This window comes from Enhydra lutris, unplaced genomic scaffold, assembly GCF_002288905.1.
Source record: "Enhydra lutris kenyoni isolate GAN:26980312 unplaced genomic scaffold, ASM228890v2 scaffoldscaffold7, whole genome shotgun sequence".
In the NCBI taxonomy this organism is placed as follows: Eukaryota; Metazoa; Chordata; class Mammalia; order Carnivora; family Mustelidae; genus Enhydra; species Enhydra lutris.
Genome location: NW_019154091.1, coordinates 2,717,257 through 2,732,593, shown reverse-complemented (window position 1 = coordinate 2,732,593; position 15,337 = coordinate 2,717,257). Strand labels below are relative to the sequence as shown.

At 34.1% G+C, this 15,337-nt stretch overlaps 1 protein-coding gene across 4 annotated transcripts in view; it reads right to left on the bottom strand.

Moving 5' to 3' along the window:
* Nucleotides 1-15,337, bottom strand: part of LOC111142195 (nucleoporin 37) — a 43,978-nt gene that overhangs the window by 7,173 nt on the left and 21,468 nt on the right. For all 4 annotated transcript variants that reach the window (XM_022495212.1, XM_022495211.1, XM_022495213.1 and 1 more), the window contains exon 6: nucleotides 3,954-4,044. In XM_022495212.1, coding sequence (XP_022350920.1) covers nucleotides 3,954-4,044 — 91 coding nt within the window. The remainder of the gene's footprint in view (nucleotides 1-3,953; nucleotides 4,045-15,337) is intronic.

The following is a 15,337-nucleotide window of genomic DNA, read 5'->3' as shown; positions in this document are numbered from 1 at the left end:
TGAGAGAATTACATTAGAACACATGTAAAATACTCAGCATAGTTCCTGGCACTCAGACAGTATTCAACAAGTGTTCGTTATTATACCCTATTTGATTTAGCAGCAATCCACTCCCTTAGAGTCAGAGACTCAGATCTGATTCCATGACATCCTCAACTCTTGGTTCTATTATTACTACCTGGTAAAATCCTACTTCCAACTGTGGTCAATTAGATTTAAGATCTTAATTTCTTGGGATGCCAGTGTTATCAGTTGGTTATGCGGCTGCCGTTGGCTGAGGTCATGATCCCAGGGTCCTGGGATTGAGTCCCACATCAGGCTCCCAACTCAGGTGGGAGCCTGCTTCTTCCTCTGCCTGTTCTCCCTGCTCACTCACTCTTTCTCTATCTGACAAATAATAAAATCCTTAAAAAAAGAAGTAAATTCTCGACATCTTTTGACTTTGTATCTTTTATTAACTATCAAATGCTAGTATTTGCTTTTTGCTTTCCAGATTATGTGTTGTTCACACCTCATACGATTTTCATTAGAATTCTATGAGACAGATAGTCATGGACCCATCTCTCTCTTCTCTAGCTGCCTCATTTTTATCTAGGCTAAGCAAAATAGAACAAAAATTCTTGGCTTGACTGGATACATCAGATTACAGAGAGCCACCAGATCGGTTAGTAGTAATAAGTGTTAATAATGACAAGAAACTAAAATTGGTCAAGTGCTTATTATGTGCTAGGTTCTCTTTAAGGACTTTTAAGAGTTCACTCACTTAGTCTTCATGAGTTTCCATTTTACAAGAAGAAGAGGTAAAGGCAGTGATTGAGAGAGCTTTTGCAACTTGCCTGAAAACACATAGCTTGTAAGAGGTGGAACTACGACATGACTCCAGACAGTCATCTCAAGAGGCCATACTTTTTTTTTTTTTTAAATATGTTTACTTATTTATTTGAGAGAGACACAGTGAGAGAGAGAGGACACAAATAGGGGGAGTGGGAGAGGGAGAAGCAGGCTTCCCACTGAGCCCGATGTGGGGCTCGATCCCAGGACCCCAGAATCATGACCTGAGCCGAAGGCAAGATGCTTAATGACTGAGCCACTGAGACACCCCAAGAGGCCATACTCTTAATCACTTCTGTGTTGCCTTTCTGTATTTTAGGTTTTTCATGATGAAACCGGTATTTTAACGTTAGTTTAACTAAAGTAGGCAAGAAAAATCCAAGAGTGGAGAGCCAAAACTTTTGAAATAGCTAAGCCCTGGCAGGAGTTACTTGTGGGAACAGAAAGGTGAAGAATGCACCTTAATGACAAAGAAATGTGTTCTAGTAATATGTTCCTAAGGAAGGAAAAGTTAAAAACCTGGAAAAGTTTGCATACATGGAGTGAAGACATCAAAAGCGATTTCAGGATTTTGAGTGTATGTGACCTACAGCATGGACTTCTAAACATTCTGAAGTCATGGAAACAATAAAAAAGGGAGGTGGGGGTGGGATGGAGTTTTAATGATAGAAGAAAAACAGAAATTAACTTAAAGCATATGGAGGAAAGGGATCTGAATCACAAGCATTAAGATTCAAGTTTTGGTATAGAAGTTGTAAGAAAAGTTCTCATTTCTCATCTAGGTCACAGATTTTAAAAAGCAGCCCATTTGGATGTCAAATACATAAAGACAGAAAGCAGGTTAATGGTTGCTGGTGGTGGCGGGCAGAGCTCAGTATAGGTTTTCTTTCGGAGTTCATGAAAATATTCTAAAATTAAATACTAGTACTGTTTGCACTCTGTGAATATACTATAAAATACTGAACTGTAGACTTTAAAAGGGCGGATTTATAGCATATTACCTATATCTCAATAAAGTTATTAGAAAAAGAAACAAAAAAAAAAGTAGCTTATCTGGGGTATCTGGGTGATTCAGTCAGTTAAGCATCCAACTCTAGATTTTAGCTCAGGTCATGATTTCAGGGTTGGGAGACAGCCCCATGTCAGGCTCCATGCCCAGCATGGATTTTCTCTCTCTGGGGCACCTGGGTGGCTCAGTCAGTTAAGTGTCTGCCTTTGGCTCAGGTCATGATCCTGGAGTCCCAGGATCAAGCCCTAGATTGGTCTCCCTGCTCAGCAGGGAGTCTGCTTTTCTGTCTGCCCCTCACCCCTGCTTGTGCTCTCTCTCTCTTAAATAAAATCTTAAAAAAAAAAAAAAGATTCTCTCTCTCCCTCTCCCACTGCCCTTCCTGCTCTCCCTAGGAAAAAAAAAAAAAAAGGTAGTCTATTGTATTTATACAGTCCTAATACAATCTAATTATACAATTAGAATCCCTGTTATACTTCATGTAGACTCACCACTACAGGGGGGAAATCTTGCCTAAAATAAAATATAGGACCTGGCTTCAAAAACATTACTTACACATGGAACAATCCCTACATATGTAATATGAATAAATTGGAAAATTTTACTCATGCACATATATAGAGTGTCCAGTTCTACTGAAGATAGATCCAACATGCCTGAAATAAATTTTCATGGTATCCTAAAGTTCAGAAAACATACTTAAATAGTCTGGAACATCTCAGCTCAGGATTACCTCCTCTGTGAAGGCTATCAGCAGATCTGATTACTTCTTTCTTAGGTAATTGCTTAGGTAATTGATCTACTTCCTAGATTTTTTTTATTCCAACACTTAAAACACTTAAAATCTGTGTTGCTGTATTTACAGGTTCTTCTTTCTTATAAGCCCATCATTGTGTAACGTAAGGGCAGGGGCTTTATTCATTCTTTTACCCTCTCTTACACCTAAAGGGCACAGTGTTGGTAAAAACTACATCTTCCAACAATTCACAAATACATGGTAAAAGAAGTGTTGGTAAAGGAGAAAGAAAAAGGGAAGATACATGCAGAGATGCTCAAGAGGACTAGAATAATGAATCTTTAAAGATCAAGTGAGCAGGGTTTCAAGATAGAAGTGACAGAAATGGGTTTTCTGTAAAATGAGGGTCATCATAGCTGCTATTTCATAAGGTTGCCAGGAGGATTAAGTGAGCTAATATAAAAAGCTGACAATGGGCCAAGTATATTTAGTATTATATAAGCATTTGCTATAATTAAATCAAGCTTATCTTTTTGTATGACTATGAGGATGGAAAAGAGTCAATGGAGAAGCACAAAGACATTAGAAAGCTATAAAAGCAAGATGCCTAAGGAACTGGCATGAGATCTACACAGCTAAAGAATTAACTTTAACAAGATGAACATGGTAACTTCTTTTTTTTAAAAATTTTTTTAAATTTTAATTTATTTTTTAAATTTCTTTTCAGTGTTCCAGAATTCATTGTTTATGCACCACACCTACTGCTCTACTGCTACATGCAATACGTGCCCTCCACAATACCCACCACCATGGAACACGGTAACTTCTTAGCTTCTAGGGAAAGATCAAATAGAGTGATGCCAAAGAGCACATACTGCCAAATGAGAGAACTCTTGTTGAATGAGTCCTATCTTCTCAATGAAATAAGAATTAAGGTCAATTGATAATAACTTCTAGTGTACTTTTAGAATTTTAGAAAGCTCTACTCTCAATAGGAGTTGAATACCACTGCAGCCAGCTCAAATTTGTCAGTGATGTTTTCTGTTTACATATTATGGCTTCAAGCATGGACTTTAACTTTTTTTTTTTAATGAATACTGCTACTAGATAGACTGGGCATCTGGTTTTAGATTGCAATCTTCAAAAGGGCAGGAAAAATGTACACCGAAAAATGTCATTTATGGATGATGGTTGTAAAATAAAAACTTAATTATATAGAGATTTTAAGTTACAGAATTCTACACTAGTCCGATGCATTTATGACAATCAGAGTCTCTGAGGTGGAAAAAATAATTGATTTTTCTCCTCTATATATGCATGTATTACACCTGTATATGTCTTCTCAGCTTAATAAAAGAAAACTAAGTTATAAATACCAACCTTAAAAGTTTCCTCAGGATGCCAGCACACACTCATTCCAGGGGAATGAAGAACAAAATGAGCTGTCTGCATTCCTTCCAAGTTCCAAATCCTAATAAAAGAATAGAATACAATGTTAAATATTTTTGCTATATCACTACTAAAATAAAAATGACACTCCCATGAATTAATTCAAAGCTATTAACTAGAGATTATACTATATAGATATTTATACCTAAATTATATGTTTAAAAAAAACTGAAAGCAGTATGAAGAAGTTTTAACATATCCAGTCATGGAAAAACAATCACATACATTTTCTAATTTAACACTGTAACACAGTAACCAAATTAAACTATTCATATAATCTTTATTTTGTGGGCAGAATCTTGAAGTTTCTAGTTCACTAAATAGGCTGCCTTCCTACTTCAGTAGTCATTTCACTAACAGTTTCTGCCAGGGGTGCTTAGCACCCCCTCCTCCCAATACTCCCATTTTCCAAAGTAATGTATAAAGAAGCTAGTATGAGGTGATGTGACGTGAATTTAGGGAGATAATTTCCATACTTGTTTAATTCCTTCTGCTTTTGGCTTTCCATGCCGGGGCTGCTTCTTATCTTATACCTTCTCTGATCTGGCTCACTTCACCAATTCTGCTTATTAAAGGTGACTTGACTGAAAGCTACGAGAGTAAAGGTTGGTTGAAGGAATAGATACCTGGTTCTTCCTACTCTTCTTTTCCTCCTCACACTTACAAATCCATGGTAACAAGGATGACGCTACTCGCTGACATGGCTTTCTATCTCAATTTCTTTCCCAATCATAGCAGAGATCAAGACTTAGAAATCTCAATAATGGCACTTTACTGTGAGAAGTTCTACTCCCCATCCAGACTGCTAGTTGTCCAGCTCATCCTTCACACTCAGCCAGTTATATCTCACAGATATAGGTACAGAGTGTGGTAGAGTTAGCATGGCAGGAGGCAGAAGTGCTGAGTGGTTGGCAAAGTACCCACAGAATTCTGGTCTTTAAGAATTTAAATTAAGAATTAAAACAGCTCATCAAAATGCCTTAGACCTTTTCTTCTAGGGTTTATAGTTTATATCCCATTAGGGACCACAAAATAATTTCAACAAACTTAAGGAATATACACTTGAAGTTTAGGGAAAGATTTACTTCAAAAACAATAGACATATGTATTGAACATTGCTGTTATTCTGTGCCAAAGCATATTATTTGAAATATTTTTTCTCTCTTGTAGAAATTATAGGATCTTCAATCATGAAATATTATAGTCACATATAAACAAACACAAATGTTTTTCAAAATGATTATCTGATTAAATAATTTAGAAGCATACTCTTTTTCTCTTGCCAAATCAACACTTTTCATCTATATTTACTATACAAGGGAAACAATTATAATTTAATTGAAGAGGGAATCACATTTACCAATGGTTTGTGCAATTGTGTTTCACTCCCCACAATGAATAAGATTATTAATTATGGCAACTGAATATTTCTTTCTTCTCTGTTGCCTCTTGCATAATAAAGTGCTGGACTAGCATATATTTTACCACTATTGAAATAGTAGGAATGTCTTGCAAATTCAGTGAGTCTCACGGGGGAATGGTTTAAAGGCTCCATTCTTCTGAACTTTTTCATCATTTTTTTCCTTTCAAATGAAGAAAACCAAAGAGGTAGAAATTATGAATAAGGACATTCTACAAAAATAGGCCAATTAATTAAGTGTATTTTAATTTGGTCCAATGAACCAAATTTTAGTCTAATTTTTAAATGGTATTTTATCCTGACAGAACCTGATGCTTAAAAACAAAAAAAAACCTGACTTAAAAATGAGGAGGGTGATCCAGATTACTTTGTAGGACTAGGATAAAGTGATTTATGGTTTATATTTATGTGCTTATTAAATAATTCTCAGTGGTTGCATAATCTAAGTACTAAGTATGCAAAGTACAACAAATTGGGCTGAAATGAGTTATAACTAAATAAGCTACAGATGGTATACTTTAAGTTGTTAAGTCTTATTTCCCTTTTTGATTGATTCCATAATTAAGTTCTTCTCAAATCCCTTTGTAGAGCTCAACTCATTTTTCTGTCATTACTTCATGGCTCATCTAGTTAATATTAGTTCCATCAGATAAAATCACATTCTTTTATTTTTTGATACTTTTTTTTTGCAGTTCACCATACATAGTAAAAACACACAAATCTTAAGCACACAGCTCAGAGAATATAGCACTCAATTAAGAAACAGTATTTCCAGAACTCCAAAAGTCATCCTGGGCTTCCTTCTGATCTTCTTTGCTCTCTCACAAAAAGCACCTACTATCCTGACTTCTCACAAAATTGTGTACTTTTGCCTGGTTTGAACATCATAAAATGGAATCATGTAGTATGTATTTTCTTGGTCTGGCACCTATCACTTATCATTAGATTTTGTGAGATTTACTAACATTGTTGCATGTTGTTATACTCTGTTCACTCTTTGCTGTAGGTAGTATTCCATTAATTAAATACACTGTAATGTATTTACCTACTGTACTGTTGACACTTAGGCTGTTTCCAGTTTTGGTCATTGTTAATAATGCTGCTGTAAATCTTCTTGTATGTTTCTTAGTGAATATACTCACATCCCCCCACCCCCAACACACAAACACACACACCCCTGCTGAGTATATATACCTACGCATGGAATTGATGGATTATAGCTTACAAATACGTTGAACTCCAGCAGGTATTGTCAAATAGCTTTCCAGGCTGGCCATACCTTATTTTTTCCTCTCATACTTCTTTTAATTACCAACGGAAAAAACCTACACTTTCTCTGACAAATTTACGATAAAAACAATCTTAAAACAATCATTTGGCAAAATGTGCAACTTTTCAGTTGGTCTTACTTGTAAGGCAGATTTTTCAAATCTTCCCCTTTTTCTTGCATATTATGTTATTTTCACATATCCATGTATGGATTAATTTGCACAAATTTTAAGATGTAGTGAATACAATATGTAGTCAAAGCTCTTAACTGACTTCCTTCTGACAGACTCTTCCTTTTTCCCTCTATAGAATTGACAGGAACAAGGCTATTTTCTAATAGGTTCACACGTACATTTGTTGTAGACTTACAAAGAGGGAAGATGGTTTTTTTTTTTTTTTTTTTTTTTTTGCTTAGTAAACCATTGTATGGGGTGTAAACCCACGCCTATTTATTAGTATAATTACACAACTAGTATTATGTAAGCTGATAGAATATGAATGTGAAAGCTATTTCAATGAAACTAAGTTGATGGCAACTAACTAAAGGTAAATTTCTAACTTAAAAATGCTCTTAAATTAGGAAGGTGTGTCAGTTACAAAAGATTAAGCAATCAAAGTAAAAAGTCTAGATATGTTTTCACTATAGACACTACCATGGGTGTGATTCATGCAAAAAAAAAGTCCAGTGCTAATCATCAGACCCATAAATTATGGAAAAATAGATATCTTAGCTTAAAATCTAAAAATTGGCAATTACCAACTGATAAATTTTCATCCATATGTTGTGTATTAAAATAAGGTAGGTAGACAATCTCTTAAAATGATTTCCTAAGTTAATTCATATTTTTTGAGACTAGATTAGCTTAATTAATTACATTTTAATTCCAATGTAGTTAATATATAGTAATATATTAGTTTCAGGTGTACAATATAGTGATTTAACAGTTCCATATATTACTCAGTACTCAGCAAGATAAGTGTACTCTCAATCCCCTTTACCTATTTCATACATCCCCTAATATATCTCACCTCTAGTAACTATCAGTTTGTTCTCTGTAGTTAAGAGTCTGATTCTTGATTTGTCTCTCTCATTTTTTACCCCCTTGATTTGTTTCTTAAATTCCATATGAGTGACATCATATGGTATTCATCTTTCTGACTTACTTCGCTTAGCACTATATTCTCTAGCTCCAAGTACTATATATATATTACACATATACACATATACAAACACACACCACACCTTCTTTATCCTTTCATCTATTGATGGACACTTCGCCTGCTTCCATAGTTTGGCTATTATAAATAATGTTTCAGCAAACACGGGGGTGCATGTATCTTTTCACATTAGTGCTTTTGCATTCTTTGGGTAAATACCCAGTAGTGGGATTCCTGGGTTGTAGGACAGTTCTATTTCTAATTTTTTGAGGAACCTCCATACTGTCTTCAACAGTGGCTGCAGCAGTTTGCAGTCCTACTCACAGTGCATGAGGGTTCCTTTTCCCCCACATCCTTGCCAACACTTCTTGTTTCTTGAGTTTTTGATTTTAGCCATTCTGAAAGGTGTGAGGTGTTATCTCACTATGGTTTTGATTTACATTTCCTTGATGAGTGATGCTGAGCATCTCATCTTGTGTCTGTGGCCCACCTGTATGCCTTCTCTCAAGAAATGTCTCTTCATGTCTTCTGCCCATTTTTAATTTTTTTTTTTTTTTGGTGTTGAGTTGTATAAGTTCTTTATATATTTTGGATACTAACCCTTTATCAGATGTGTCATTTGCAAATGTCTTCTCCCATTCAGTAGGTTGTCTTTTAGTTTTGTGGTTGAGTTTACTGACTTTTTGATTATTTAACAAACTGTAGGTCTAGACCATATCAGATGAGAATTTCTAATGTAACAGAAAACAAATTAATAAATTTGAAAATTCATATATATTTTCAAATTTATTGCTAATAAATTTGTTTATAATGAGTAAAGCTACTTAAAGTTAGTTACTACCACAGCAGCATACTTTTCAACGAAGAAGCACGTCACAAAAAAAGAAAAGCTGTTAGGATTCATAACTTTTTTTTTTTTTTTTTTAAAGATTTTATTTATTTACTTGACAGAGATCACAAGTAGGCAGAGAGGCAGGCAGAGAGAGAGAAAGTGGCTCCCGCTGAGCAGAGAGCCCGATGCGGGGCTCGATCCCAGGACCCTGGGATCATGACCTGAGCCGAAGGCAGAGGCTTTAACCCACTGAGCCACCCAGGCGCCCCTCATAACCTTCTTAACAGATGTACTCAAGCACATGGAAAGGTAATAGACTATAAAAGTTTAAAAACACATTATTAAATTAAACTATCTTGACCAAAAATCAGGAGCTATTTGAAATATACTGTATACCTATTTAAATGTTTACAAGGGAAATTTTAAAGAAAAAGATTTTAAGGTAAAATTAGTTTATTGACGTATTAAGAAGTCAATACTATAGATTAAATCAAAGAGCACTGTAATACAGATAGCATCCCTCTTCAAGTAAAATAAATGACAACTCTGACCCAATTTGACTGTAATTATAACAAACACCTCCAGCCCTCCCAACTCTATGGTCCTAAGTTGAACTCTTATTAAATTTAAGCTGTAAAATTTACAGATGGAGAGCTATCCAGATCTAACATTGTGAATTACACATTACTTTTGGTAGTTTATTGTTAAAATTATTGCCTCCTTTCAGGCTGAGTGCTTTTCAGCAGGACATTAAGTATCCCTAGATATGGTATTTAGATGTAATTGTCCAATTTAATCAATAAAAAGGTCCCATAAATTGGGTGTTGGTATATTGGAGATATCCTAGATATTCTCAAGGGTCTTTTAAATTGACAATTAATAGAGGGAGATATTTCCTCTGAGAATTTGAAAGGAAGTTTCTTGGGTAATACTCTGTTCTTTTTATTTGTTCTCCATTTTTTATTGGCATCTCATTGTTAAGAAGTTTATTGTAGAAGGAAATTTCTGCTACCAAATGTTTCTGACAGTACAGACAAAAGGAATGGGTGACATTAAATGACACATCTGTATCCATTTGGCCTTCTCTAACCAGTAAAGCCAAAAAAATACTAACTGTAATCTTTCTAAAAGACTTGACTGGATCACATGAGTTGTTACTGATTAATTAAATATGAGAGCAAGAAAAAAAAAGGAGGAGCTACTTTACAGTGTTTCTGGGTACAAGAAAGGGACTTCCAATATTCTTAGACAACAAACCCCTTTTTCATTGAATTTTGTGATAACAAAATGAAGATTTTTTCCTTCCCATTTCCAAGTAATTGATCACTAAGTTATTCATCACCACAGGGATAATTCGAAAAAAGGGAAAACAGTATATTTCCTTAATAAGTGAATGTAGAATTAGGAAGAAGTGAAACCAAATTACAAAGGAATTTAGTGTTAAAATCTCTGGTTTTAGGTGCAAAAGGAATTCAGAGGTGGAAAACCACATTACTGAAGGCACAAATCTAGGGATTAGATGGGCAAATCTTGACAGTGGGTATGATAGGTTAGTGTGGTGAATAAATAAATTTTGTCAGCTGGGCAAAAGCCTTTGACAAAATGCCATGATAATATAAAATAAGAATTTTGTATAGGGTACTTTCAGTATGTGTCAGTATTTCAAATATATTGAGAAAAAAAATTGAGAAATAAGATTAGACTAATTTTGGTTTTCCTTTTTAAATGCTAGAGACTACTAAGCAAGTAATAATAATATACTACTATTAATGATAAAAGAAATGGGTTACCAGAAGTTTTATTGACTCGAGTGTAAGAACAATTATTAAGGATGAAAATGAGAGATAATTGCATTTGCTTATTATTTGATCCTTCAAAAACAAAAAATGAGTCAAAAATAGAGTTAATAATCAAAGTTTGTGTGTACTTTAGAGGGGAGACAAAGGTGGCCTGTTTCAAACATAACACTAACAAACCAACTATACCATACATAAAATAATCTACTATTGTAAATCTTCACAAAACCTTAGAGGTGTTAAAAAAATCTTACAAGCTCACATGTTGTTCCTTCATTTCGTTTTCTTGAAATTATAAACAAATTCAGCAGAAACTACAAGTTTATCATCACAGAGGTGAGAAACTAGCTGAGGCTGCCCCAGTGGAGAATTAAATCTTAACTTACATAGACAGATAGATTTTTGAAGGACAGGAATTGTGAGAAATTTTGCCACATTTAAAAATAAACCTCAAATTTAAACTCTCAACGGCAAAGAAATACCATATGGTAGTTTTCAAACAGATCATATATAATGATTTCATCTTCAAGGAATTCAGAGTAAAAGGACCTTTCCTTTAACTAACATAAACACCACTAATACTATCCAGGAAATATTAGCATTTCATTATTTCCAAGAAAGATTTCGATATATTTTAGAACCTAAAATTTGACTATTCTGTTGTAAATGAGGGAAAGTAGTCCTCATTAGTGACATAAATGGACTTTCAAAACAAACCTGAAAAACGTTTATGGATCTGATTCTCATTTATACAATTCACTCACTGCAACCACACGAGGGCCACATAAAACAAGCTTAAATTACCGCAATCATTGATACAGTAATACATTTTATGAAATACTGGTTTTGTATTTCATCTACAATGGGACATGAGAGAGAACAAAGAGTTGAATATTAGAGTGGTGTGACCAGTACACAATCATATAAAAGTTCAGAAAAGTCTTGCATAACTTTATTGTAATCTTGCATTAACATACTGCATTGAATTAAAAAAGGTCTGCAAATGTGACCAACAGATTTTAGTATAACTTTCGGATAGTTCTTATAAAGACATAGAATCTTTATGTTCCATTCATTAGAGGTAAATTATTACCAAACCCAACACAAACTTTATTTATTCCATTCTTAAAGCTCTTGTGAAAACTGTGCAATAATTGATCTTGATTCAAAATGTTACAAAAATTACAGGGAATTTTAGAAGACAAGCAGAGAACTTTATTTCTGCAATTATTTAATCATAATATTATAATAAAGAATATAAATTCTCCTGATTTCACTTTGTACCCGGAATTATTTAGGCACAGTTTATTTGTTCCTGAATAGGGATTAACCTCCCAAGGAATGCTTCATTGAAGGTTCTCAGTTCCCTTCTTTCTGTTTCCTGCAAGGATTATTTCTATTTATTTATTTATTTATACGTTTTTATTTATTTATTTAATTTATTGACAGAGAGAGGGAGGGAACACAAGTTGGGGGAGTAGGAGAGGGAGAAGCAGGCTTCCTGCTGAGCAGAGAGACCCACGTGGGGCTCGATCCCAGGACCCTGGGATAACCTGAGCTGAAGGCAGACACTTAATGACTGAGCCACCCAGGTGCCCCGCAAGGACCATTTTTAAATAGATCAAGGACTATTTTTAAATAGATCATGTATTTTGTGATCCCATTTAGGGTGGGGATGGGGTAGGAAACCAACTTAGTTATAGATTTTGAAGACTCTCAAATGTACATGAACAATGATAATCTAGGGTACACAGAAGACATTTGATAAACATTCTTTTTCCTCTTGTACAATTTTTCAAAAAACAGTACAATTGGCTTAGTGAATATCTTAGGTAATTTGGTATTCCCTTATCCAGTGATTTGGTTGTATTCCTAAAAAAAAAAAAATCTTATTTTTTATATGCTACCCCTCTTCCATTCTTTTTAAAAATGATGACAGCTAGAACATGACAGCTACTAATATCCCATGTTTTATAGACAAAATGAATAGCACATTACACGTTTCTATTATTTTGGTCTTAAACTAAGAATTCCTGGTTTCTAGAAGCCAATTTTCCTTCACCATAAATTTTATCTAATATTTAAAAAGACTACTGGGGGGTGTGGAGGAGGAAAGGATTTACTTCAGACATCCTTTGTAGTTACAGTGAGTACTGGGTCTTCTATTTCTTTTGTATCCCCCGAAGTACTAAATGTTGGCTATACTAAACGTGTTTAATAAATACTTGTTGATCTGACTTGTTCTTACAGAACGGTACTGTTTTTAATATACAAGAACATCTGTTATTTGGCACTGACTGGGAATAAGATGATCTGTATTAGTGAGTTTTTAAAATAATAAGCTTAACCCATTAAGTACTTAACTATCATTTTTATCTTCTTTTGGAAGTATGGAATAATTAATTTTCTAAATGAATATGCACTTATTTACTTCTCAAATATTATATTAATTTTAACCTTCTTTTAATAATGCTGGGTCATAATTATGAACACCAGTATTGTCATTTCTCTGTGCATGGCATATACACATACATATATATACATACACATGTATTTGATTATGGTGGACAGGATGAAGGACCACAAAGGAAACGGTATCAAACATGAGGCTGAATGACCAGCAATGCCATGATTTACCTGGGTATTTTTCTTAAACACATCTGTCAGATGCTTTGTTTGGTGGTGAGAAGATGCTGTGATAGGTACAGAGTGGCACTGATTCCTTCACCCAGTCACTGAGTACCTGCCAAAAGGGCATCCTTCTAGATGCTGTGATGACTCTAAGGCAGTAAAACAAGGCTGACACTGAAAAATACCTTATTAGTGCAAAGGCCAGAGCAGTCTCCTCTAGAATAATTTTCCTTATCCTCTACAAAAGTCTGTTTCTCTTTACTCTTCTTTGTCTATAAACTGGGCTAACGAAGTATAAAGAAGGAACATGACATCTTCATTTCAAGAACTGGTACTAGAATGTTTTAGCAAAGGTATCTTTGAAAAATTATAAATTCTTCACAAGCAGAAGATAACACTTCTGCAGGCATGACTCTAACTACAATTCTATCCATTTTATTAAATCCCTACATAATAATTGATTTTGATCAGAACACAGATGTAATCTGAACATTTTTCTTTTCAATAATAAAAAAAGACTAAAACTTCAAGAGTGTTAAAGTAGAAACAGCATAATGTAGTTAAGCTAGGTTGCCTGGAATTCTCCTCTATATAAAAGGAATAACAAGAAAACCTACCACATAAGGTTTCTGAGGATTAAATGGATTGATTTATTAAATGAGAATGAAATTTGGAAATACCTCAAAAGGTGGGGGTATTTCAAGATAGAAGATACAGTTTTTGCAAATTTTTTTAGTATCCCATCCCATAGCACAACAGTTAATTATTCTGATACTATCCATATAAAAACTGACTGATTTGCAAGACAATTATCCTTCCTTAGTTTTTCAACTTGACATTCTATAATTTGTCTTGTGTTATTTCTACTTTGAAATATTTCCCTCTTTCACTTTTTTTTTTATTACTAATGACGTGAGTTTTATTCTAATAACTGAAGCTTTACTCAGGGCTATGACACTGTAGCACTCCAGATGGCACTATTTACATTGTACTTTAGGCAAACCATATCCCTGGAACTGTGCATTGGCAGCCCTGCCTCTGCCTTACGTTTTCCTGTCATCTTATTTTTCTCATATTCAACTTTATTTATTGTAAAGAGGGACAAAGACTATCTCACTTGTCTTCTTACATAGTCCTAAGTATATACACACTGCAACAGTACTCTACAACAATTTGTTTTCTTTTTATAGAAATGTATAATACAATTAAGGCACTAAATATTTTTGATGATTTTATACTTTGATAGCTTATATTTTCATGAGTTTCATTTAAGACTGTATAGCTGGCACTGTTAAAATATTTATTTTAAAAGGGGGGATATTGTGGCTGATAATGAACTGCTAACTTAAATGAGAACTCGATTTTCTTACAAACTTGCATAATCACAGAATACTAAAACTCCATGGAAGCTTAGAAAAAATTTAATTTATCATCTTCTATAATAATATTTCAGAGTATGAGTAGCACCTCAGTTCACAGTTTGAATTAATGAAGTTATATCAAAGAATACAGAGAAGAAAGAGCTAAAATATTTTCAGATGTGAATACCATCTTCTTAGGATACACCTGAAAATTGTCACTCAGGCAGGTGAATGCAGGTACTAGGGCCAGACTGCCTGATATGCCGGTTCCTCGACTTAACAGCAGATATGTCCCTTGCCACAAATTACTTAGCCTCTTAGTATCCCCATTATATAAAATGAGCATAAAATAGTACCTATCTCAGAGTTGTTGTAAAAATTAATTAAATTTACATAGGTAAGGTAATTAGAGTGGTGGTTAACATACAGTAAAGCACAATAAAATATTTAGTAATACTTTGGCTATTAATATTGTAATTCATTTATACAAAATAAAATAACTTTGTCAGTCTTGGAGAAGCCTGAAATGGTTCCGAAATGATTATTTACAGGCTTAAAAATGTCAGTGATTCCCCCTCCCCTTCCTCTACTCTTTCCCCTACTGTCCCATAGAAAGAAAGAAAAAAAATAAGTCAGTGAAGACCAAGTACCTAGCACAGTGCCTGGCACACAGTAGATGTTTATTTGCTGACTGAATGAACTAGTCTATAGATTAATTTATTCTCAATACATTTATTTGTTCTTTATAACAAGAGATAAACAAGTGACAACTTTTTATTCCCTAGACTGACATACTAGTATAAGTAAGAACTACCTTTACTGTCTGATTTAGAATTTGGCAATTTCAA